The 24,648-nt window shown below is 41.2% G+C and overlaps 1 protein-coding gene across 1 annotated transcript in view; it reads left to right on the top strand.

Annotated features, from left to right (window-relative positions):
• The window catches only part of LOC140198255 (butyrophilin subfamily 3 member A1-like), a 110,107-nt gene that overhangs the window by 21,468 nt on the left and 63,991 nt on the right, over positions 1-24,648 (top strand). The window contains exons 2-3 of the mRNA XM_072259312.1: positions 10,445-10,531; positions 19,224-19,571. Of these exons, the coding sequence (XP_072115413.1) occupies positions 10,474-10,531; positions 19,224-19,571 (406 nt within the window). The 5' untranslated portion in view covers positions 10,445-10,473. The remainder of the gene's footprint in view (positions 1-10,444; positions 10,532-19,223; positions 19,572-24,648) is intronic.

Raw genomic sequence — 24,648 nt, 5'->3', positions numbered from 1 at the left:
AATTTATACGCTCCCAATTCGGATGATGTGGAGTTTTTTGATCATTTCTTCTCTTTATTGCCTGAGCTGAGTTCATATTCTCTCATATTGGGCAGTGATTTTAATTGCTGGTTAGATCCAGTTTTGGATCAATTGTCCTCTATTCCTAGACTACCAAGTAAATCTGCTTTAACAATTCAGTCTTTCCTTTCCAGTTATGGTATCACAGATGTATGGCGTTTTCTCCATCCAAATGAGAGAGATTATTTTTTTTTTAACATGTCCATCACACTTTACTAGAATTGATTATTTTTAATTGATAATCAGCTGATTCCATCTGTTCGCTCTTGTGACTATCAGAGTATATTGATTTCAGATCACGCCCCAGTCACCCTGTCTATAATTCTTCCTGGTTTCCCCCAGATGAATAGGCATTGGTGTTTTAATCCGACCTTGTTGTCAGATAATGATTTTGTAAAATTTATGAAGGACCATAAACTTTTTAACTTTTTTAACAAAATACTAACATGTCATCTGTAACCTCAAGTCAGATTGTTTAGGATGCTCTGAAAGCATATCTAAGGGGTCAAATATTTTCTTATACTGTGAATTTGAAAAGAAAGACTCATAAAGAGCGATTAGATCTGCTCAATCAAGTTAAAGCAACAGACCAACTATATACCCAGACCAAAAATCCGGAGTTGTATAAGAAATGAGTGGAACTTCCAACTAAGTTTAACCTTATTTCCACTCGCCCAATTGAATGCCAACTTTTGGAAAGTAAGAGCAGGTTTTATATCCATGGTGAGAAATCCGGTAAATTTTTTGTCAATCAACTAAGACGCTCTAAAGCTAAACAATATTTTACAAAAATTTGAATAGGAAATGGGAACATTACCTTGAATCATTCTTAAATTATTGACACATTCAAGAATTACTATTCTCGACTCTATACTTCTGAATCTTTAAATTATAATATTTCTGTGGAGCATTTTTAAAATAGTTTAATTATTCCTGATCTCAAAGCAGGAGATTTTAGTTTTATCCGACTCATTTAAACAAGGTAAGTTTCCAGCATTATTTAATGAGGCATGAATCGTTCTTTTAGCGAAAAAAGGCAAAGATCCATCAAAGTGTTCTTCGTATAGGCCGATTTCTTTGCTAAGTGTTGATGTTAAAATTTTGGCTAAAGTTTTGGCCCGCAGATTGGAGAGCATTCTACCCTTAATTATTTCTGAAGACCAAACTGGTTTTATTAAAAATCGTCTCCCTTTTTTAATATATGGCATCTATTTAATATGTTGTACTCACCTTCAGCTGGGATTCCTGAATGTGTCATTTCTCTAGACGCGGAGAAGGCATTTGATCGTGTGGAGTGGTGTTAATTTTTTGCAGTTTTAGAAAAATTTGATTTTGGACGAAGTTTTGTTACGTGGACTAAATTGTTATATTCACACCCCACTGCTTCTGTCTTGACCAACTCTCAGCAATCCCAACCTTTCACCCTTAAACGTGGCACCCGACAAGGGTGCCCTTTAAGCCCCTTACTTTCTGATCTGGCCTTAGAGCCATTGGCGATTGCGTTTTGTAGCGGTGCTGAATTGACGGGGATTTGGGCGGTGGGCGGGTGGTTTTGAGCACAAAGTCTGTCTTTATGCTGATGATCTTTTACTTTGATAACAAATCCGACTACCTCCTTATCCCCAATGTTTTCACTCCTTAACAAGTGTAGCCAGCTTTCCAGATACAGACTTAATTTATATAAGAGGGAAAACTTTCCAATAAACAGAGAAGCACAAATATTAGAATTTCATAACCTCCCTTTTAAAGTAGTAAATAATCAATTTGCTTACCTTGGCATTACAATAACAAGGAATTATAAGCATATTTTTGGAGAAAATTTTACTAATTTTTAAAGTCATACTAAACAGGGCCTAGTACAGTGGTCACCCCGTGTATGTCTCTGATGGGTCGAATTAATGTTGTAAAAATGTATATCATTCCTAAATTTTTATACTTCTATCAATCTTTACCAATTTTTATTTCTAAAGCTTTTTTGAGTCGTTAGATGCTATTATTTCATCCTATCTATGGAAGGGCAAAGGTCCCAGACTAAGTAAAGCTCACGCTTAAAAACCTAAGAAGGTAGGTGGTATGGCCTTGCCCTATGTTCGTTTATATTACTGGGCAGCCAACATACGTTGTCTTATCTCTTGGTCTTACTTTTATAATCAGTATAACTGCCCTATATGGGTGGCAATGGAGATGAATGCTTATAAGAATTTCTCCATTTCTGCACTTCTTGGATCAGCACTTCCTTGCCATCTGCCTAAACCAGTTGTTAATCCTGTCATCAGACACTCTGAGAATGTGAGCTGAGTTCAGAAAATATAATGGTCTTCATGGTTTCTCTCCCTCTAGTCCTATTCTACATAATCATGTTTTTCAGCCTTTTATGCAGGATTTCACATTTCAAGACTGGCACAGATAGGGCATTAGGTGCTCTGAAACCTACCCAACACTCAATTCTTCAGATCTCTCCAAATTAGACATTTTATCAACCCTTTAATACCAAACTTTCCTGAGGTACCCAAGAAAAATGTTGTGGACTTGTTTCTTCGTATGAACCCATTGGGTAAAGGTTGAATATCCGCTATTTGAGATATGTTAGCGATTTTGAGGCGAGCTCCCTTTGACAAAATTAAAACTGCCTGGGAGCATGATTTAAATTTTCCTCTGTCTGACAAGGTTTGGGATTCAATTCTCAAGTCAGTTAATTCAACTTTTTTATGTGCTCACCACTGCCTTTTGCAGTTCACGGTTGTACACAGGGCTTATATGTCTAAAACTAAATTATCGCAGTTCTATCGTGATATTAGTCCCTGTTGCGACAAGTGTAAAGGGGGCGAGGCTTCCCTTATTCATATGTACCGGGCTTGTCCTAGCTTGGAGAAATTCTGGAGAGATGTCTTTTTAACTATTCCCATGTACTTAATTGCTATTTTGAACCTAACCTTTTGATTGCTCTTTTCGGCACCTCGGGAGAAGTTGATACGCATCTGAGTCCAACTAAACATCGTTCATTGTCTTTTGCCTCTCTTTTGGCCAGATGTGTAGTCCTTCTTAGGTGGAGAGATGTTGCCCCACCCACTCATGCTCAATGGCTCAGAGATATTATGTCCTGCGTAGACCTTTAAAAGATTCATTATTCACTTCTTAATTCGGACATAAAGTTCCAAAAGGTGTGAGGACCTTTTCTTGAATATTTTCATAATTCCTGTTTCCCTTTTTTTCCTTTGCATTAAAATCCCTTACTTCCATCTTCTTTCGGATGAGATTTACAGTTTTTTTATGAGTAAATATAGCTCAGGTAGCAGGCAATATACCTTGTTTTCATAAATACAGCTCTGTGGTGATAAAAGTTCTGATTAGCGTTTCTATATATCATAAGGTAGGCTAGGAGTTGGGGTGGTAACTAACTTTATACAATTCTACTATGGGTGCTTTTCCTTCACTGTTATGAACTGTACATTTCATATGCTTGTTTTGCACTCTATAAACCTCTTTTTTACTGTTTTTTGCTGTTGCATTGTAGAAACTTGTATAAAAAAATAATTTAAAAAAGAACATAGCTGATGCAAAATCTCATCTGTGGTACAGTACATAAACTCTGGCGCTGTTTAACCTCCACACGCCCTTTGTGTATGTTCATTGTGAGACATGTCAGTCACTGGATTCAGGCCCATCTGTTGTTTAGTGAAGGATAAATTCATCCTATTGAATCCATTTGCCTGTCAAGGTTGTCCAAAAAAAAGAGTTGTGTTTTAACATTTATGTGTGTAACACCCTGGTAAAGGCGTCACTGCTAATGTAATGGTCTTTCTGTAGAAACAGTGTTTGGGTTACAGTCAGAGATAACGGGTGCTTTAGAATGTGAGACATCTAATCAGTGGAGCAAGTTTTTTATTTATGAGCCTGACACCAGTGTGAACTGGGGTCTTTGTTCGGTGGAAGGTAAAGAGAGAGGACAATGGAGGGAACCAGTCGTAGGATTCGACCCTGTGTGGGGACAGCGATTCGATGGAGAAAGGTGCGGAAGTCTAGTGAGGATCAGTGAACATGACTTTTGGAAGAGTTGAACTCCAATTTGTACACATTTGACTGTTTAGTTAAAAAAGGCCATTTTAATTTTTTTCCTTTTTTAAATAACTTTTTAGTAAAGTTACAATCCATAAATATCATTCTTTTAATTGCATGCAGTGCACTGTCTGCAATTTCCTGACACTGAGCTGTAACAGGGTAGCAAATTACACAGCATTCACACAAACTGGAGTTTGGGGTGGGAGAGCCGTCTCAATCTCACAGATTTGGTGGGAACAGAGTGTGTATTCCCGAGATGTATACAGCCCAAGGAAATCAGGGTTTCATGTTGCAACTTAGTCCCACAGCATCACTGTCTAATCCTGCTTTGGAGTGACTGCAAATAGGAGTGGTCCAATCACAGCTCAAATGAGACAGAATACCATGTCTCTTCAGACAGCCCAGTTCATTCACAACTGCTTTTGTGATGTGGAGAATATTTTGCGTCTTGTGGAGTGGCTTGTACTTACAAATGGATCTTCATGTTGAGATCCTTTAAATTCCCAAAGCCCTGCTGAAGGTCAGAAGATTATCAGGCTTCGGCCCAAAACATCAACTGTAAATTTTACCACTGATGCTGCTTGGCCTGTTGAGTTCCTCCAGCATTTTGTGTGTGCTGCTCGGATTCCCAGCACCTGCAGATTTTATCTTGCTTGAAGCTTATCATGCTAGTGGTTTCTGGGGTGTGTGTGTGGTCAAACACCATCCTTCCTTTCTAAGCTGAATATTATTCACAAGCAAGAGTAAATCTGCAGATGCTGGAAATCCAAGCAACACACACAAAATGCTGGAGGAACTCAGCAGGCCAAGCAGTATCTATGGAAAAGAGTATAGTTGATGTTTCGGGCTGAGACCCTTTGGCAAGACTGGAGAAATGAAGCTGAGGAGTAGGTTTAAAATGTGCTGGTGGGGGTGGGGGTGTGGGGGGGAACTGGAGAGAGAAACACAAGGTGGTAGGTGAAACCTGGAGGGGGAGGGATGAAGTAACGAGCTAGGAAGTTGATTGGTGAAAGAGATACAGGGCTGGTGAAAGGGGATTCTGACAGAAGGCCAAGGAAGAAAGAAAAGGGGGGTGGAGCACCAAGCAGAGGTGAAGGGCGGGCAAGGAGATAAGGTGAGAGGGAAAAGGGGATGGGGAATTGGTGAAGAAGAGGGGGTGGGGGCCATTACCAGAAGTTCGAGAAATCGATGTTCTTGCCATCAGGTTGGAGGCTACCCAGGTGGAATAGCCTTTTGAATTTAATTTGAAGTTTTTAAGCCAGTTTTCCCTGTGATACAAGTCTGCCCTCACACACCCTTCGTGTATATTAATTGTGAGACATGCCAATCACTGGATTCAGCCACAGTTGCTGTATAGAGAAGGATAAATTCATCTTACTGAATCCAATTGCCTGTGGAGGTTGCTTTAAAAGTTGAGTTATATGTATGAACTTCCATGTATCAGTTTAGTCCCACAGCATCACTGTTTCACCCTGATTTGGAATGACTGGAACTGGGAGCGGCCCAATCACAGCTCAAATGGGACAGAATACCATGTCTCTTCAGACAGCCCAGTTCATGCACAACTGCTTCTTTTGAGATCTGGAGAAGAGTTTGGAAAGTGTGGAAGGTGTGAGTAGCTTGTACTTCCACATGGATCTTCATGTGAAGACCTTTCAATTCCATAGACCTGCTTAAGGTCAAAAGCTGATCAATCTAGTGGTTTGTGTGTGTGTGTGTGTGTGTGTGTGTTGTCAAACACCTTCCTTCCTTTCTGCGTTTAATTTGAACTTTTTAAGCCATTTTTTTCCTGTGATACAAGTCTGTCCCTTAACTCTGACCAGACGCAGCCATTTACTGCCTCTGCACCTCATGTCACAGGAAATGAAACTCCTCCACAAATGGAAATCTGGGTCCATAAGTGAGAAGTAGTGAATGCCTTTTGGCTGCAAGAGACAGGAGGTCAGCCTCTCCTTGTATAAGTGCTCTGGCCTGAGTGACACAGATGGCCCAGTGTTCAGCATCGTACTAACTTTCATGCCAGGTCAATGTAGAAGTAAGTTCTGTCACAGTTGTGTAGACAGTTAATTGTTAACAGTTCATTGTTGGGTTTGATGACAATCACATAGTTTGCAGAAACACAGCCTTGTGCCCTTTTGCACACTTTGTGTGGACATTTGTCCACAACCCCATTGCCTTTACTGATGAAACCTACAGAACATTTGCTGGTGGTTTCCAGCACAGCGTGATTATGCTTGGGTCACGTGGCCTTCATTTTCATTTCATGTTTCTGAGAACCCGGAGTTGCTGGTAAAGTGCAAGAGATCCGTTTCAATGTTCAGCACACGTTGCATCATGGTGCTGTGTGGACTTTTTGAACAGCACCTCCCTGGTTTAGAGTGGCATACCAGCTCCTTGGTACTCTTGTAGGTGAGTTTCAAACCCAGTCACATGCTGACTTAAAAATCAAATCCTCTTGTGACAAGCTTCATCTATTTGTGCTAAGCTTTGTTCAGCAGGGGAGACCTGTATTGTGTTCAATTCTCCCAGTGTGGTGCTCTCTACTCTGAGGAAACCAATATATATTGCATCCTCTGCAGGACTGCAATAAACCTCCATTTATTCTGCAAGTGTAGGCCTGGTGTTTCAGCCTCCTGTCAGTTTAATACCCTGACCCACTGGCTTCTTTGTTTTCAAGCTGCCAGATTACCTCAATGACGCTCCTCTGTGAATCCAAGCACAGCCCCTCAGAATTTTTTGAGGATGTAACTAGTAGAGTGGATAGGGGAGAACCAGTGGATGTGGTATATTTGGATTTTCAAAAGGCTTTTGACAAGGTCCCACACAGGAGATTAGTGTGCAAACTTAAAGCACATGGTATTGGGGGTATGGTATTGATGTGGATAGAGAATTGGTTGGCAGACAGGAAGCAGAGTAGGAATAAACGGGACCTTTTCAGAATGGCAGGCAGTGACTAGTGGGGTACCGCAAGGCTCAGTGCTGGGACCCCAGTTGTTTACAATATATATTAATGACTTGGATGAGGGAATTAAATGCAGCATCTCCAAGTTTGCGGATGACACGAAGCTGGGTGGCAGTGTTAGCTGTGAGGAGGATGCTAAGAGGATGCAGAGTGACTTGGATAGGTTGGGTGAGTGGGCAAATTCATGACAGATGCAATTTAATGTGGATAAATGTGAAGTTATCCACTTTGGTGGCAAAAATACGAAAACAGATTATTATCTGAATGGTGGCCGATTAGGAAAAAGGGAGGTGCAACGAGACCTGGGTGTCATTATACACCAGTCATTGAAAGTGGGCATGCAGGTACAGCAGGCGGTGAAAAAGGCGAATGGTATGCTGGCATTTATAGCGAGAGGATTCGAGTACAGGAGCAGGGAGGTACTACTGCAGTTGTATAAGGCCTTGGTGAGACCACACCTGGAGTATTGTGTGCAGTTTTGGTCCCCTAATCTGAGGAAAGACATCCTTGCCATAGAGGGAGTACAAAGAAGGTTCACCAGATTGATTCCTGGGATGGCAGGACTTTCATATGATGAAAGACTGGATGAACTAGGCTTGTACTCATTGGAATTTAGAAGATTGAGGGGGGATCTGATTGAAACGTATAAAATTCTAAAGGGATTGGACAGGCTAGATGCAGGAAGATTGTTCCCGATGTTGGGGAAGTCCAGAACGAGGGGTCACAGTTTGAGGATAAAGGGGAAGCCTTTTAGGACCGAGATGAGGAAAAACTTCTTCACACAGAGAGTGGTGAATCTGTGGAATTCTCTGCCACAGGAAACAGTTGAGGCCAGTTCATTGGCTATATTTAAGAGGGAGTTAGATATGGCCCTTGTGGCTACGGGGGTCAGGGGGTATGGAGGGAAGGCTGGTGCAGGGTTCTGAGTTGGATGATAAGCCATGATCATAATAAATGGTGGTGCAGGCTCGAAGGGCCGAATGGTCTACTCCTTCACCTATTTTGTCTGTTTCTATGTTTTCTATCATTATCATACAGATACTCCTCATTCACATCAGCCATCGGGAATTTAACGCTAGCGTTTCTCTCCCTTTTGACAGTATTAGCTGTTTTTTTTCAGTAATGGTTCTGATAACAACCCTGATCTGCACCATATCACAGTCATTATATCTCCTCTCCACTGTACAGCACTTAGCAACTTAAAGCAAACATCTTCTTATTTTTCCCATTCGGATGAAAGAGTCCTGGCACAAAATATTAAGTCTTTTTCTTTGTAGATGTTGCCTGGCCTGCTGGACTCTTCAGAAATTTGGTGTACACCACAATATATTTTACTTACATAGAATTTTTCCTTTCTGAACAGTAAGTTGTAGAACTGGACAATGTTGTCAAAGTTCTCTTTTGTTTCCATAACTTTACCCTTTATTCTTTGCCATGTATTAAAAGCCATGAGTGCACTTAACTCTCCATAAGTTAGTCAATACTTGGTCATTTGTTTAACCTTTGGGAGGATTTCTCCTTGTGTATATCTTGTGGAAAACAGGAAATAACAATGAAGTGCAATTTGCTGACAGTGACAGACTTGACTGTACGCTGCCACTGTTTGCAGTCGGGGTTCTCAGTGTCTGAAGTTGATCGATCATTTACTGGACCTTTGTTGGAAATCTTGCTGCATATGACAATATGACCATAAGACCCAGGAGCAGAATACGGCCATCTGGTCTCTCGAGTCTGCTCTACCATTCAATTATGACTGATGGTTATTTTCTCTCCTCAACCCCAGTTCCCAGCCTTCAGCCCGTAACCTTTGCTGCCATGTCCAATCAACAACCTATCAATCTCTGTCTCAGATACATCCAATGACCGGGCCTCCACAGCTGCATGAGCAACAAATTCCACAAATTCAACACCATTTGCCTAAAGAAATTTCTCCGCATCTCTGTTTTGAAAGGGCACCCCTCTATCCTGAGGCTGTGCCCTCTTGTCCTAGACTCTCCCACCATGGCAAACATCCTTTCCACATCTACTCTGTCTAGGCCTTTCAACATTTGAAAGGTTTCAAGGAGATCCCCAATATGTTGGTCATGACAAAACTTGTGTCACAGGATGTACAGAGTTAACATTAGAAGGATTGTGAGGGAAGCCGTGGCCTGATGAAGAAACACAGATGCTAACAGCAGAGATGCTTTCATTGGTTCTGTCAGTTGAGCAAAAGAAATCCAGGAACTTATTTAGTTACTGCTGGGGAAATTACTCATTTACCTCAAACCAAAAGCAGCACAGTGGCTCATATAGTATTGTTGGTTCAGAGTTTAAATGACCAAGTTGTAATCTTGACCTCAGGTCTTGTTTGTAGAATTTACACATTTTCTCTGTGACTGTGCAGGATTGCCCTGCATGCTTAGTTTCCTCACAGATCCAATAAACTCTCAGATTGGTAGGCTAATTGGTTGCTGTAAATACTACAATGATTGGAGGAACATTTGGTGAGTTGATGTGAATGTGAGGAGAATAAAATGAATGAGGGAAGGATTAATGTCAGTGGGTGTTTGGTGTTACCACAAATTTTTTGACCAACTGGCCTGTTTCCATCCTGCTCCATTTTGTTAATCTATCAAAGTAAATAAAATATGCTAGTTATAAAAGGATCTTGTGCTTCCATGGCATAGATGATGAATCAACTCTCCACACATGAGGAAACAGAAATCCCAAAATTCTTGACCACTCCTCACCAACATTTCCCAGCTACAATTCCCATTGGACTTATCCAGCGATGGTCAGAGTGTTGTTGAAGCTTCTCAGCAGTTTTACTGGGGAATCTTCCGGAACAAATGGGTTAAACCAGTCCAGGAACAATATTGTTCCTCATATGATACTGTGATGATTGTAGCTTTATCTTACTGAACATTATACTTTTCTGGAGTATGTATATAAATTTTACTCATCTAATTATGAAAACATTTATAATGTTTTCACTACATTAATACAAGCTTGTTGATTAGAAATGTTCCCTATATTTCTAAAGTGAGGTGGGGGCTCAGTGCTGAACCTGGTGCTCCTTTGCCCAGTAACTTGTTCCCACCTTGTGTTGAGAGGCTGAGGGCATTTTTCTCGGGTTATTGGGAGTGGGGTTGGTGAACATTGGTGCTGAGGACAGTGAGGGAGGGGATTCTCACAGCTTCCCTCAAATGACAGGACTAACATCTCTCTCTCTCTTTCTCTCTCTCTCCCCACCCCTCACTCCACCACTACCCCACTCCCCCTCTCCACAACCCCTCCCCTTCTCCACAACCCTCCCCCTCTCCACAACCCTCCCCCTCTCCACAACCCCTCCCCTCTCCACAACCCCTCCCCCTCTCCCAGCTTCTCAGCCTCTCGACTCGTCTGCTGAGATGAGAGTGATTCACTGCACTCTGCTGTTACTGAACAGGATTGTCATCTCAGTCCAGGGTAATTATCAGAAAATCCTGTTTGATTATGTTTCTTTATCTCACAGAGTAGACACATGGAATCAGAAGATAAAGCATTTTGAAACTGATGAAATTGTCCACCGTACTTAATAGAATGAATATTCTATTCCTATCCTTGAAAGTGAGATTATTGATGTTTGTAATCACAAAAAAGTTTTTAAGTGCCTCTTAGTTGGTTAAAAAGTATAAATTGCTGAATTTTATATCTATTAATTTTTGAAATGGATGAAATGTATTTAGTTTAGTTTTTGGTATGTATCTAATCAAACTCCCACAATCACTTCTGCTACAACACTCATGAAACACATGGGAAAACCAATAAACATCTAGACACACAGACACACAATTCTGTGAATGCTGGAAATCTAGAGTAAATGCTGGAGAAATTCTGGCAGGTCAGGCAGCACCTATGGAGAAGAATTAGAAGTCACTGTTTCGGGCTGAGACCCTTCATCAGGACTCTAATGGTGTTAGATTTCTACGATTCCTTGCTGGGCCTTTCCCTTTTTTCCAGCATTGCATTTGTTGGATCAGACACACCCTGTATAGGAATCCCTTCCCCCGCAGTGTCTGAATGGCAGAACACCCTCCCCAGCAACACTGGGAGACATTCACTGGTAGTAACGGGGCAGTTCAAGGAAGCAAAACATCACCACATCCTCCAGAATAATTGATGTACCAATCTTGTAAATTGAGAAAGTAAAGTTCGGTTTGCATCCAGCAATATTTGTGAGGCCAGGTCATCATTAGGCTCTGTGCCAAAGTCATGGCGTATAAATGATATGATATGTGTAAGGGAATGTTAAACAAGCAGTGAACAGCAAGTCAGGAACATCTTGTTCAAACGCCCTTCACTGTCAAATCTGCATATTTTGGGTTCTGTGCACCCGAAAGTTGACCTTCCATCCAAAAGCTTTTCCTCAGTGCACTCTGCCTTTAGAAAACATTTCGCAAATAAAAATGGTGAAGGCGTTTTATGTTTAAGAAAAGCCAAGCACTGGACACAAAGCATGATAAAAAACTTTATGTAATTTCATCAGACCAGCCTCTTAAAGTGAAACTCCAACTCAACGTCAGTGGTTGTGAATTATGTATATTTCCGTGATTACATTACCCTACACCCCCCCACCCCCCACCCCCAAAATGACTAAAACTGGCATTGGGAACCTGTCCGGAGTTTGGACGAGCTGCCCAGCTCAGGTTCTGTGTTCCATGGGAGGAGGGACAGCAGGTGCCTCGGCTCCTCCAGAGGAGTGTTGACACACTCATGATCACGTCATGATGCCAGGGGCATGGTCGTGGAATCCTTCAAACCTTGGTTCAGGTTTACTCCTCTTATCTGTGATGAAAAATGTTTTCTCCCCATTCCATAATGCAGAATAGGTCATCATAAGGAGGCCTAAGGGGATCTTGCTGTGCATCATAGTGGACAAAAACAAACAAGGCGGAACGTAGGTCAACAGGAATCCAAGAGTGCTGTGCACATGATGGGAGGTAGGATAGGTGGAAAGGAATTGAATTTACTGAGGAGGTGGAACACTGTTGAATGATCAACAAGGCAGTCATGGTGTCAGGAATGAAATTACCTGGTTCTCGTAATGGCTGCCTTTATACCAACAGCCATGGATTACTGCAGGTCCCCTTGTGGAGTTGTTCTGAGCCCCAGGAGGACCCATGGGAGATGATCATGCCAACACTCATAGGTTAGGGAAGTCCTCAGAGCAGCCTTTCTAGAGTGGTGAAACCAGTCACATACGCCATTGGACTGTGAGGAACCATCTCTGCTAAATTCCAGAGTGTGTTGGTGACTTGTCATCAGGAACTTGCATCTACCTAATTCTGCTATATATCTCCAAACAATTAATCACAGAGGAAAATCAACACACAGATATGTAGAGCAGCCTTTCTCAACCCTTTTGCTCTGGAGAAATAGTTGAAATAATTTTTAGGTCCCTCGGAACCTCTGCATAAAAGTTATTATACCTAGAGCTCACGGTACGTTAGCGTGATCATTAAGTTGTAGATATAATAATCCAAAAATAATTATCAATGTTCTTTGGAGAATGAAATTTTAGCTGACTTTTCTTGAAAAAATAATGGTTAAGCTTAGCTTACCCTTCTTGAAATTAATCTCTTTCTTTCCCTTTCTTAAATTAAAAAAAAATCATAAGACAAACATAATAAATTTGTAATTTCTGGGTCAAACTTGAGATAAGCACACACCGATTTCATCTTCAATTGAAATAAGACAATTTCTATCCTTGCTCATGTTGCTTATTAAACAAGAAAAAACTTGCTCACACATGTAAGAAGCTGAAAACTGCCTGAAAATGTTCATTGCTTTCCTATGAATGGCCGGATACTCTTCTTTCAATGATCGAGATACCTGCATGGTGTGTGGCCTCCCAGGTACCAGAGTACGGGATGTCTCGGATCAGGTGCAGAGTATTCTGAAGGGAGAGGGTGAAGATCTAGAAGTCTTGATACATGTTGGTACCAATGACATAGGTAGTAAAGAGGAGGAGGTCCTGGAGATAGAATTTGGGGAGTTAGGTAGGATGCTGAAAAGCAGGACCTCCAGGGTAGTAACCTGAGGATTGCTGCCTATGCCACCTGCTAATGAGCACAAGAATAGCACGATCAGGCATATTAATGCGTGGCTGAGAGACTGCTGTGGGGGCAGAGCTTCGGGTTCATGGATCAGTGGAGCCTCATCTGGGGGAGGTATGACCTGCACAAAAAGGACGAGTTACACGTGAACCCAAAGGGGTCCAATATCCTAGCAGGCAGGTTTAATGGAGTTGTTAGGGAGGATTTAAACTAATTTGGCAGGGGGATGGGAACCAGTGTGATAGGGCTGAGGAAAGGGAACACAGAAGTAAATCAAAGACAGCATGCAACAGAGATGATAGAAAGGACAGGCAGGAGATGAAGCATAATCACAGCCAGTGGAATGATTTACAGGGCAATAGAGATGTGGTGCAGTTAAAACTGAAAGCATCAAATACTGGACTGAAAGTGTTATATTCAAGTGCACTCAGCATGAGAAATAAAATGAATGATCTTGAAATTCAGCTACAGATTGGCAAGTATGACGTTGTGGCCATCTCTGATACTTGGCTAAAGGATGGCTGACATTGGGAGCTGAACTTCCAGGAATATATGGTGTATTGAAAAGATAGGTTTGTAGGCAGACTGGGTTTTGTGGCTATGTGTATAAGAAATAATATTAAATCATTAGAAAGAGATGACATAGGATTGGAAGGTGTAGAGTCTCTGTGGGTTGAGTTAAGAACTGGAAAGTGTAAAAGGGCCCTAATGGCAGTTGTATCCAAAACAGCAGCCAGGATGTGGATTCCAAATTACAGCAAAAGATGGAAAAGACAAGTCAAAAGGGCAATGTCATGATAATTGTTGGGGATTTTAACATGAAAGTGGATTGGGAAGACTAGGTCAGTACTGGACCTCAACAGAGAGAATTTGTAGAATGTATAAGGGACGGCTTTTTAGAGCAGCTTGTTGTTGAGCCCACTAGGGGATCGGCTGTGCTGGATTGGGTGTTGCGCAAAGATCCAGAGGTGATAAGAGAGCTTAAGTTTAAGGAACCCTTATGGAACAGTGATCACAATATGATCCAGTTCACTGTGAAATTTGAGAAGGAGAATGTAATTCCAATGTGTTGATATTTCAGTGGAACAAAGGAAATTACAATGGCATGAGAGGGGAAATGGCCAAAGTTGACTGGAAAGGGACGCGAATAGGAAGGACAGCAGGGCAGCAATGGCTGGAGTTTCTGCGATAAATGAGGAACGTGTAAGACAGATATATTCCAAGTAAGAAGAAATTTTGAATGGAAGAAGGACACTACCGTGTCTGACAAGTGAAGTCAGAGCCAAAGTAAAAGCAAAAAGTAGGGCATACAAGGAAGCCAAAGCCAGTGGGAAGATAGAGGATTGGAAAGCTTTTAAAAACTTGCAGAAGCAAATGAAGAAGGTCATTCAGAAGGGAAAGATGAATTCTGAAAGGAAGCTGGTGACTAATATCAAAGAAGATACTTAAAGCTTTTCTGAGTATATAAAGGGTAAAAGAGAGTTATGGGTAGATATAGGACCAATAGAAAATGTTGGGGGAGATATTGTAATGAGAGGCGCAGAAATGGCAGAGGAACTGAATACGTATTTTGCATCAGTCTTCACAGTGGAAGATATCTGCAGTATACCGGACATTCAAGAGTGTCAGGGAAGTGAAGTATGTGCAGTGAAAATTACAACTGAGAAGGTGCTCAGGAAGCTTAATGGTCTGAGGGTGGATAAATCTCCTGGACCTGATGGAATGCACCCTCGGGTTCTGAAGGAAGTAACTGGAGGGATTACGGAGGCATTAACAGTGATATTTCAAGAGTTGATAGATTCTGGCATTGGACCAGATGACTGGAAAATTGCAAATGTTGCTCCGCTATTTAAGAAGAATGGGAGGCAGCAGAAAGAAAACTGTAGTCTGGTTAGCCGGACATCAGTGGTTAGGAGGTTGTTAGAATCAATTGTTAAGGATAAGATAACGGAGTAGCTGGTGACACATGACAAGATAGGCTAAAGCCAGCATGGTTTCCTGAAAGCAAAATCCTGCTTGACTAACCTACTGCAGTTTTTTAAGGAAATTACAAGCAGGGTAGACAAAGGAGATGCAGTAGATGTGGTGTACTTGGATTTTCAGAAAGCCTTTGACAAGGTGCTGCACATGAGGCTGCTTAGCAAGATAAGAGCCCATGGAATTACAAGGAAGTTACTAGCCTGGGTGGAGTATTGGCTGGTCAGCAGAAAACAGAAAGTGGGAATAAAGAGATCCTATTCTGGTTGGCTGCTGGTTACCAGTGGAGTTCCACAGGGGTCAGTGTCGGGACGGCTGCTTTTTACAGTGTATGTCAATGATTTGGACGATGGGATTAATGGATTTGTGGCTAAATTTGCCGATGATACAAAGATAGGTGGAGGAGCGGTAGTGTTGAGGAAACAGAGAGCCTGCAGAGAGACTTAGATAGTCTAGAGGAATGGGCAAAGAAGTGGCAAATGAAATACAGTGTTGGAAAGTGTATGGTCATGCACTTTGATGGAAGAAATTTAGATGGAGAGAGAATTCAAAATGCAGAGATGCAAAGAGACTTGGGAGTTCTTTTGCAAGATACCCTAAAGTTTAACCTCCAGGTTGAGTCAGTGGTGAAGAAGGCAAATGCAATGTTGGCATTCATTTCTAGAGGTATAGAATATAAGAGCAGGGATGTGATGTTGAGGTTCTATAAGGCACACATGAGACCACACTTGGAGTATTGTGTGCAGTTTTAAACATAGAACATAGAAAACCTACAGCACAATACAGGCCCTTCAGCCCACAAAGTTATGCCGAACATGTCCCTACCTTAGAAATTACTAGGCTTACCTATAGCCCTCTATTTTTCTAAGCTCCAAAGCATTTTGGGCTCCTTATTTTAGAAATGAGATACTTACGTTGGAGAGGGTTCAGAGAAGATTCACGAGAATGATTCCAGGAATGAAAGGTTACCATATGAGGAACGTCTGGCAGCTCTTGGTCTGTAATCCCTGAAGCTCAGGAGAATGAGGGGGGATCTCATGGAAACATTGCCATATCTAAACTTTTCAGGCCCTTATAACATATGGAAAGTTATTTCCCATTGTATGGGAGTCTAGCACAAGAGGGCACGTCTTCAGGACTGAAGGATGTCCATTTAGAACAGAGATGTGGATAAATTACTTTAGTCAGAGGGTGGTGAATCTGTGGAATTTATTGCCATGAGCAGCTGTGGAGGCTAAGTCATTGGGTATATTTATGGCAGAGATAGATAGGTTCCAGATTATCCAAGGCATCAAAGGGTATGGGGAGAAGGCAGGGGAGTTGGGATGACTGGAAGCATTGGATCAGCCCATGATTGAATGGCGGAGCAGACTTGATAGGCTGAATGGCCTACTTCTTCTCTTATATCTTATGGTCGTATGGTCTTAAATCCAGAACTTGTCCAGAGGCACGTCAGTAAATCTAACTTTGAGTGCATGATCAGAGTACAGCTCACAAAGTTCTTCCTCTTCTCTCAAAGTCAGGTTCTCAGGCTGAGCAGAAGATTCAGAGAAAGGTTCCCTCAACCAGTCATAACACTGGTTTTGAAAGGAGGGAAAGTGCTTTTCAATTTTGTTCTGCAGTTCTTCCTGGTGGTTTTCAATAAGAGTCGAGATGTTCTGATATTCTCCCACACTCTCAAGCCCAAGCAGCAGTGGAAATAGTTGAAGATTTCCTTTTGCAACATGATTTTTCCAAAGATTCTTTTTCCTTTTAAATCCAAGAATCTTATCACTTGAAGTCAAAACGTTTTCTCCAGGACATTGCAGAGACTTGTTCAACTGGTTCACATGATGAAAAATGTCTGTTAAGTAAGCTAGTTTCTGCAGCCATTCTTCATCTTCAAAGCACTTAGCAAAATCTGACCAATTATTTTACAGAAAGTACACCTGCAATTCACCTTTCAGGTCCAACACCCTGTTGAGAACTCTTCCACTGCTGACCCACCCGATTTCTGTGTGTAGCAGGAGATTGGTGTGCTCCTTGTCCAGAATTTCACACAGTTTTTAAAACATTATCTAGTGAGCTGATCTTAAAGCTACGTAATAACTTGTTTCCTGAAATTTTTTACTGACTGTGACGCTATTTTCAAAAGCTTCAATTTTTTTTTGAGATTCCAATAGTTGTTTAAAATGATCAACACTATGATGTGTCATATGACTGTGATCTGTAGTTAAGTCTCTTTTCAATTTTGCTGAAGCCATTGCTACCTTAGTAAGTTATTTGCCACAGACTAGGCACAATGTAATAGGACAACTTAATCACCTGTGCATGTAAAACCCATTGATAAATAGCTTTCTTTGTGAAAACGGACTTTTGTGCGTGCTCTGTTGCACTTGTGCAGTGAAATGACACAGAAGATTGTAATTCTGCATCATTAACCTCATCAGAATTGTCCGTAAGCCTAGGGCTAGAACCCTCCTCTTCCATCTGAAACTTTCTCTTCAAAAGTCGCCAAACTAGACTTACTTTAGAATGAAGGTTTCCTTGTATTTGTCTACGACACTGGTAGTTTTGCTCCCATAATTCAGTCGATGGCACATAAGGGGAAGTTGGGGAGGTAATTCAGGAGGGAGAAGCCAAAATTAGGCAAGTCTCTTCAATGCTTGGAAAACACACTTCACACTCATCATCAGCCCACCGTCCACTCCTCCGTGTGCTCACCAATTATCAACAGCCTCTCCGTCTCCCATCAAAAACTGAGAATAAACACAGTCCTACTTCACACTGCCATACTGGGCTGAGACTGCTAACGGGACTGCTCGGTCACTGTCCACCACTGTGAGCACTAGCATCGCGCATTGTGTGAAGTTCAAAAAATGATGTTTTTCTTTTAAATCACGATCTCTCGCGTAACCCCTAGTGACCTCTCACAGAATCCTAGGGTTTCATGGAACCACAGTTGAGAAACCCTGATTTGGAGAAATGGGTTGGGAGCCACATTTCCCAGCCCACCCCTCAAGCCTGCAATTTGATCCAAACTGATCAAACTGTAACCGTATGCATGCCTGCAGCAAGTGTTCTCTGGTTGAAGTGCTTGGCTCAGGGTGACGAGATCCAAACACTTCAATACATCGGGGAGGGTTGACATGATATTCCAGGAAGCAGTCACATTCTTAAATTACCATCACTGAATTGGTGAATGATCAGGGACAGGAAGAGATAGGAAGAGGTATCTGGAGGAACATCAGCCCGTGTGTCCAAGAGAGGGAAGACTGTAAGTGTCGGAGATAATGCGGATCTGGATCAGTTGGCAAACAGTGGGCATCAGGGTTATATTTCTCTTTGGCATGATGCCAGGAGTGATGTTTGATTGGGAGTAGTGATGGAGCCTCAGCTTTTAAAAATTTATATTAAAAATAGATGTGACTGGACAATGTCAATATAATGTTGCTACTTCAACCCTCAAATGTTGGTCTTTGAGCATGGAATGCAAAAAAACTTACCAGTCCTGACGAACGGTCTCGGCCTGAAACGTCGACTGTACCTCTTCCGAGAGATGCTGTCTGGCCTGCTGCGTTCACCAGCAACTTTGATGTGTGTTGCTTACCACTTGTCAATTTTTTTTTGTTCATAATTTGGGCTTTTCTGTCCAGTTTTTGCCTGGCTGGATTCTACACACAGATTTCAGTGCTGAGCTCCACCCACATCATTACTCTCCCTCAGACCTAAATCATCCTTTTCCTCATGCTTGTCGGGTGGGTTGCGGTGGAGGAGCTGCAGGACGTTACTTTCCACCCCTCTGCTCCATGGGATGCCCAAACCATTGTGATTGTTAGAGGAGCTGGGGGTCGGGGGGTGGGGAAGAACCAATATTTTTAATATTATAAATTATAATCCGTACTAAATTTATATACAAACTTGTGTTAAAACCAGCTACCTATTTCAATTTGATGGTGTGCAATCAAAATCTTAATACTTGTTGAGATTCTTTTCTTCTGAGTTCACAGTCCGGGTTGTGTTGTAGTTTGAACTGTATATTGGGCAACAAGTTCCTCATCAATGTTCAATATCAGTTCCTTGTATTATCAATTATTTCTCTCCAGGTGATTTTACCCTATTTGTACCCGATGAGCCTGTTGTAGCAATTGCAGGTGAAGATGTTGTACTGGATTGTATGATGTTCCCACCAACCTCTGCCAGCAACATGGCAGTGCAGTGGCTGAAATCAGGTCTCAGCTCACCCGTCCACGTGTACAGACATGGACAAGATGACCCCCTCACCCAACTCCAGGATTACAGAGGAAGGACAGACCTGTTTAAAGATGAAATTACCGAAGGAATCATTTCCCTCAGAATAAAGAACGTAAGGCCAGACGATGAAGGGCAATATATATGTTCAGCTGAAGACGGAACTGACTTCAAACAATCTGCAGTTGAACTGCGTGTTCTCAGTGAGTATTATTGCCATTTGTACCAGGGTACAGTGGGAAGCTTTTGTTTTGCATGCCACCCAGATAGATCATTTCATACACAAGTATATTGAGGTAGTAATAAGAAAACAATGTGGAATACAGTGCTGTTGTTGCAGAGAAATCACAGTGCAACTAATTACACAATTAGACAATAAGATGTGAGGGCTGCATTGAGTTAGACTGGGGCTACAAGTGTTCATATCTCAGTGTGTGAGATGTCCATTCAGGAGTTTGATAACCATGGCATAGAAACTGTCCTCGAGTCTGGTGGTTCGTGCTCTCGGGGTTTTGTATATTCTGCTCAACGGGAGAGGGGAAAAGAGAGAATGACAAGGGTGGGTGGGGTCTGTGATTATATCGGCTGCTTTCCCAACCCAGTGGGAAGTGTAGACAGAATCAGTGGAAGAGTCTGGTTTGAATGAAGGACCAGGCTTTGTTCACAACTCTTCAGTTTCTTCTCAAACCTGAGTCACAGAGACATAGAAAAGTCCAACACAGAAACAGGCCCTTTGTCCCATGTAGTCCATGCTGGACCATTTAAATTGCCTACTCCCATCGACTTGCACTGGGACCATGGCCCTCCACCCCCCTGCCAACCATGTACAGTACCTAACCAAACTTCTCTTCAACATTGAAATCGACCTTGCATGCTCTGCTTGTGTTGGCAGCTTGTTCCACACTCTCACGAACCTCCGAGTGAAGTAGTTTGCCCTCATGAGCCCATTAAACTTTTCACCTTTCACCCTTTACTCATGAACTCTGGTTGTGGTCTCACCCAACCTCAATGGAAAAAGACTTCTGGCATTTACCCAATCTATACCCCTCATAATATTGCATCCCTCTGTCAAATCTCCTCTGAATCTTCTGCGTTCTAAGGAATAAAGTCCTAACCTATTCAACCTTTCCTTGTGAGTCAGATCCTCCACACCCGGCAACATTCTTGTAAATTTAGTTTGTACTCTTTCAAACTTATTTACATCTTTCCTTTAGGTGGGTGACTGTACACTGTTACATGCTCAAGGAGATCTGTTTTTTTTTGTCAGAATGATGTAATGGTCTTTTGGAGGTCACCTGATGTGATTTTCCCGCCGATGTGAGGTCACGTGATGACATGTGCCCCCGTGACGATATAAGGGTCGACTCACATGACACAGTAGGATTTTGAATTTGTAGATTTCCAGGTAGAATGTGCTGTATCTCCGTTCCTGTTGCGTGTTTGTTTTTGGTGACACAGTTCCATTTTTAAAATGATTATGCGTTCTGTTGAAAGATTCCATATTATTGGACTGGAAATTTGTGGCTGGATGTGCCAATTTACTCAATTCCAACAGTTGAAGGGAGAGTGAAGAATTTATCGAAGGATTGCGAGAAGTCAGCATTGTTTGGCAGTTTAATAAAGAATGGACCTTATTGAGTCTTCGTTGGAGGAGTACCTGCATCGAGATAACTCTTGCCAGAAAGAGCAATGAGTTCATGCAAAAAGGTGTTCTCTCTCTCTCTAAAGGAATTTAAGATCAGTTAATTTAAACTGTTTATTTTCGGCATCGTGTATCCTGTGGACAGAACCAGCGGTAAAGTTGCGTTTGTGAAGAAATCCTTCTCCAGAGAAGTCTCTCCCAATTGAACGTGTAAATCTGTTGGACTTCCGAAGTTTCGCTTTAAGAACTATATCTGACTATATCGCTTTAAGAACTGTTTTCTCATTTAACGCTTTAAGAAGCAGAGCTGAGTGGAGTTGGTGAACGGCTGCATATCTGTTAACTTCCGGTTAAAGATTTCCTTTGTTTTTTTCCCTTATCGTTTATACGTGCTTAATAAATGTTTGGTTGTTTTTATACAACCTGTCTCGATTGATATTCATTGTTGCCGGTTGCGTAACATAATTTGTGGGGGCTCGTCCGGGATATGTTCTGATTTTGTGTCTAAGTGCTGGTAATTGCCATTTTGATTTGGAAAAGGGAATTATCCGATTTTTTTTTTTTGGTTTGATTGGGGTGTGTGTGTTGTATTCGGCAACAATGGATATTGTCGATTATTTGAAGGCGCCTGACTCGGGATTTTTAGAGACTTCGAGAAAACCTGTGGTATTGGAGATTGCTAAGAAGTTGGATATTAAAGGAATTACGAGAAATTCTACCAAGGCTTTTATACAAAGAAAAATTGCTGAACATTATATTATTTGAATTTGTTTGATAAGTTTCCAATGAGTAATCTGGAAATGCAGTTGTATCTTGAACAGTTAAAGTTTGAAACATTTAAAGTGGAAATGGCCGAAAGAGAGGCTAATAAAAAAAGGGAATTCCAGGAAAGAGAAGCCCTTAAAAAAAGGGAATTTGAAGAAAGAGAAGCCCTTAGAAAAAGGGAATTTGAAGAAAGAGAAGCCCTTAAGAAAAGGGAGTTTGCAGAAAGAGAAGCTGATAACCAGAGGAAATTTGAGCTAGAGATGCAGAAATTAAAGTTCGGGAGTCAGTCTTCTGGTTCTACGAAACAATTTATTGCTCGTCGTGAGGTTGTTTTTGCTCCTCCATTTAATGAAGCTGATATGGACACATATTTCCAACATTTGGAAACAGTTGCTCTGAGTTTAAAGTGGCCGAAAGACCAATGGCCAGTGATGTTACAAAGTGTAATTAAAGGCAGGGCACAACAAGTTTATACAGCTTTAAATGCTAAGCAAGCACTGGATTATGATATTGTTAAGCAGAATATATTAAAGGCATACGAGATGGTTCCGGAAGCATATAGAGAAAGATTTAGAAGTTTGAAGAAATCAGTGGAAAAAACTTACGTGGAATTTACCTATGAGAAATCTGTGTGTTTTGAGAGATGGGTTTCCTCTAATAATGTGAATGGGGAGTATAATAAATTAGAAGAGCTGATTTTGCAGGAGGAATTTAAAAGAAGCATTCCTGTTGAAGTGAGAACATACTTAAATGAAGGGGATACTGCTACATCGCAGGAGATTGCTAAATTAGCTGATGAGTATGCTTTAATTCATAAGAATACATTTTCTCCGGGTAGAACTTTTAAAAGGAACAATAGCACAGAGAGCCAAAATAAACCAGAAATTAAATCTGAATTTAGTGAGAAAAGTAAGGATGAAGGGAGACCTGTGAAGGAAAGACATTTTGGTATTATTTGTAATTATTGTAAGAAACCTGGACATGTAGCAGCTAATTGCTTCCGATTGAAATGGAAAGAGAAAGGAGTGGCCCCAGATGCTTATGTGCAACATATTGGGAAATCTGTAAAGCTACAGGGTTTAGAAAATATTAATGAAGATGTGTCAGAGTCTGACCAAGTTAAGAAGCTTTTATTACAGAAGGGTTGGTATCCTTGAAAGAAGGATCCAATGCAGTATGGATAAGGATACTTAGAGATACTGGAGCTTCGCAATCACTAATATTAGACAGTGTGCTAAGGTTTAGTGATAAGTCTGACATTGGTGAGGTAAATTATATAAGAGGGGTAGGGAGTGCCCTTATGCCAGTACGTTTACATAGAGTAAATTTAAAGTCAGGATTAGTTACAAGGGTTGTTAAAGCAGGATTACAATCCAGTTTACCTGTGAATGATGTTTCTCTTTTGTTAGGGAATGATTTAGCAGGTGGACAAGTTCTTCCTGAAGGGCATTTGACAATAAATTCAAATTCTGAGGAACCACAGAGGGATTCTAACACAGATTCTTCCTGTGTTGTAACAAGAGCTATGGCTAAAAAGACTGATGTAAAGGAAGAGGTTGTTACCTGTGACAGTTCAGATCAAGATTTGAATTTTGAGGATGTATCAGAAACTTTCTTGCCTACCTTATTTGATCAGGATTCTGGTGGTAAGTCTGATCAGGAAGATTTGTCTTTATCTCGGAAGGAGAAGATAGCAGAGGAGGGTAGGGATCCTGAGATAGTTAAATTAAAAGAACAAGCTCTTCCAGATAGTGAAATTGGAAAAGTACCAAGTTGGATATTATTTTGAAAAGGGGGTATTAATGAGAAAGTGGAGATCGCCTACAATTCCTGCTAGTGAGGAATGGGAAATTAATCATCAGGTTGTTGTTCCTAAAATTTACCGAAATGAGATTTTGACTATGGCTCATAGTATTCCTTTGGGTGGTCATTTAGGGGTAAAGAAAACTATGAACAAGGTTTCTAAACATTTTTATTGGCCTGGTTTAAGACAAGATGTGGCAACATTTTGTAGAACGTGTCATACATGTCAAATTGTTGGTAAATTTAATCAGGTTACTCCAGTGGCCCCACTGCAACCAATTCCAGTATTTGGTGAGCCATTTTCAAAAATCATTGTAGACTGTGTAGATCCTTTGCCAAAAACTAAAACTGGACATCAATATTTATTAACTATTATGTGCACAGCGCCTAGGTTTCCAGAGGCAGGACCTCTTAGGAATATAACAGCCAAAACTGTGACAAAGCTCTGACAAAATTCTTTACTTATTTTGGTTTGCCTAAGGAAATACAGTCAGATCAAGGTAGTAATTTTATGTCTGGGTTGTTTCAGCAGATAGTTTACAAACTGGGAGCAAAGCAGATTATTTCCTCAGCCTATCATCCAGAATCCCAAGGAGCCTTGGAGAGATTTCATTCTACACTAAAAATTATGATTCAGACATATTGTGTGGAAAATGAAAAGGACTGGGATGAAGGTATACATTTACTACTTTTTGCCGTAAGGGAGGCAGTAGAGGAATCATTAGGTTTTAGTCCTTTTGAACTTGTGTTTGGACATAGAGATCGAGGACCTTTGGTCTTGTTGAAGGAACAGTGGATTAATAAAGAAGTACACACTAGTTTGCTAGATTATGTTTTGAAATTTAAAGACAGATTGTACAAAGCTTGTAGTTTGGCCAAGGAAAATTTAAAGTTATCTCAAGAGAAGATGAAGATGTGGTATGATAAGGATGCTAGGATGAGGTCACTTAAGCCTGGAGATAAGGTGTTGGTTCTCTTCCCAGTGCAAACAAAACCATTACAAGCCAAATTCCATGGTCCTTATGAGATTAAATCGAAGGTAAATGATGTGGATTATGTGGTAAAAACCC

This window comes from Mobula birostris, chromosome 5 (assembly GCF_030028105.1).
Source record: "Mobula birostris isolate sMobBir1 chromosome 5, sMobBir1.hap1, whole genome shotgun sequence".
NCBI lineage: Eukaryota > Metazoa > Chordata > Chondrichthyes > Myliobatiformes > Myliobatidae > Mobula > Mobula birostris.
This window is presented reverse-complemented; position numbering and strand designations above follow the sequence as displayed.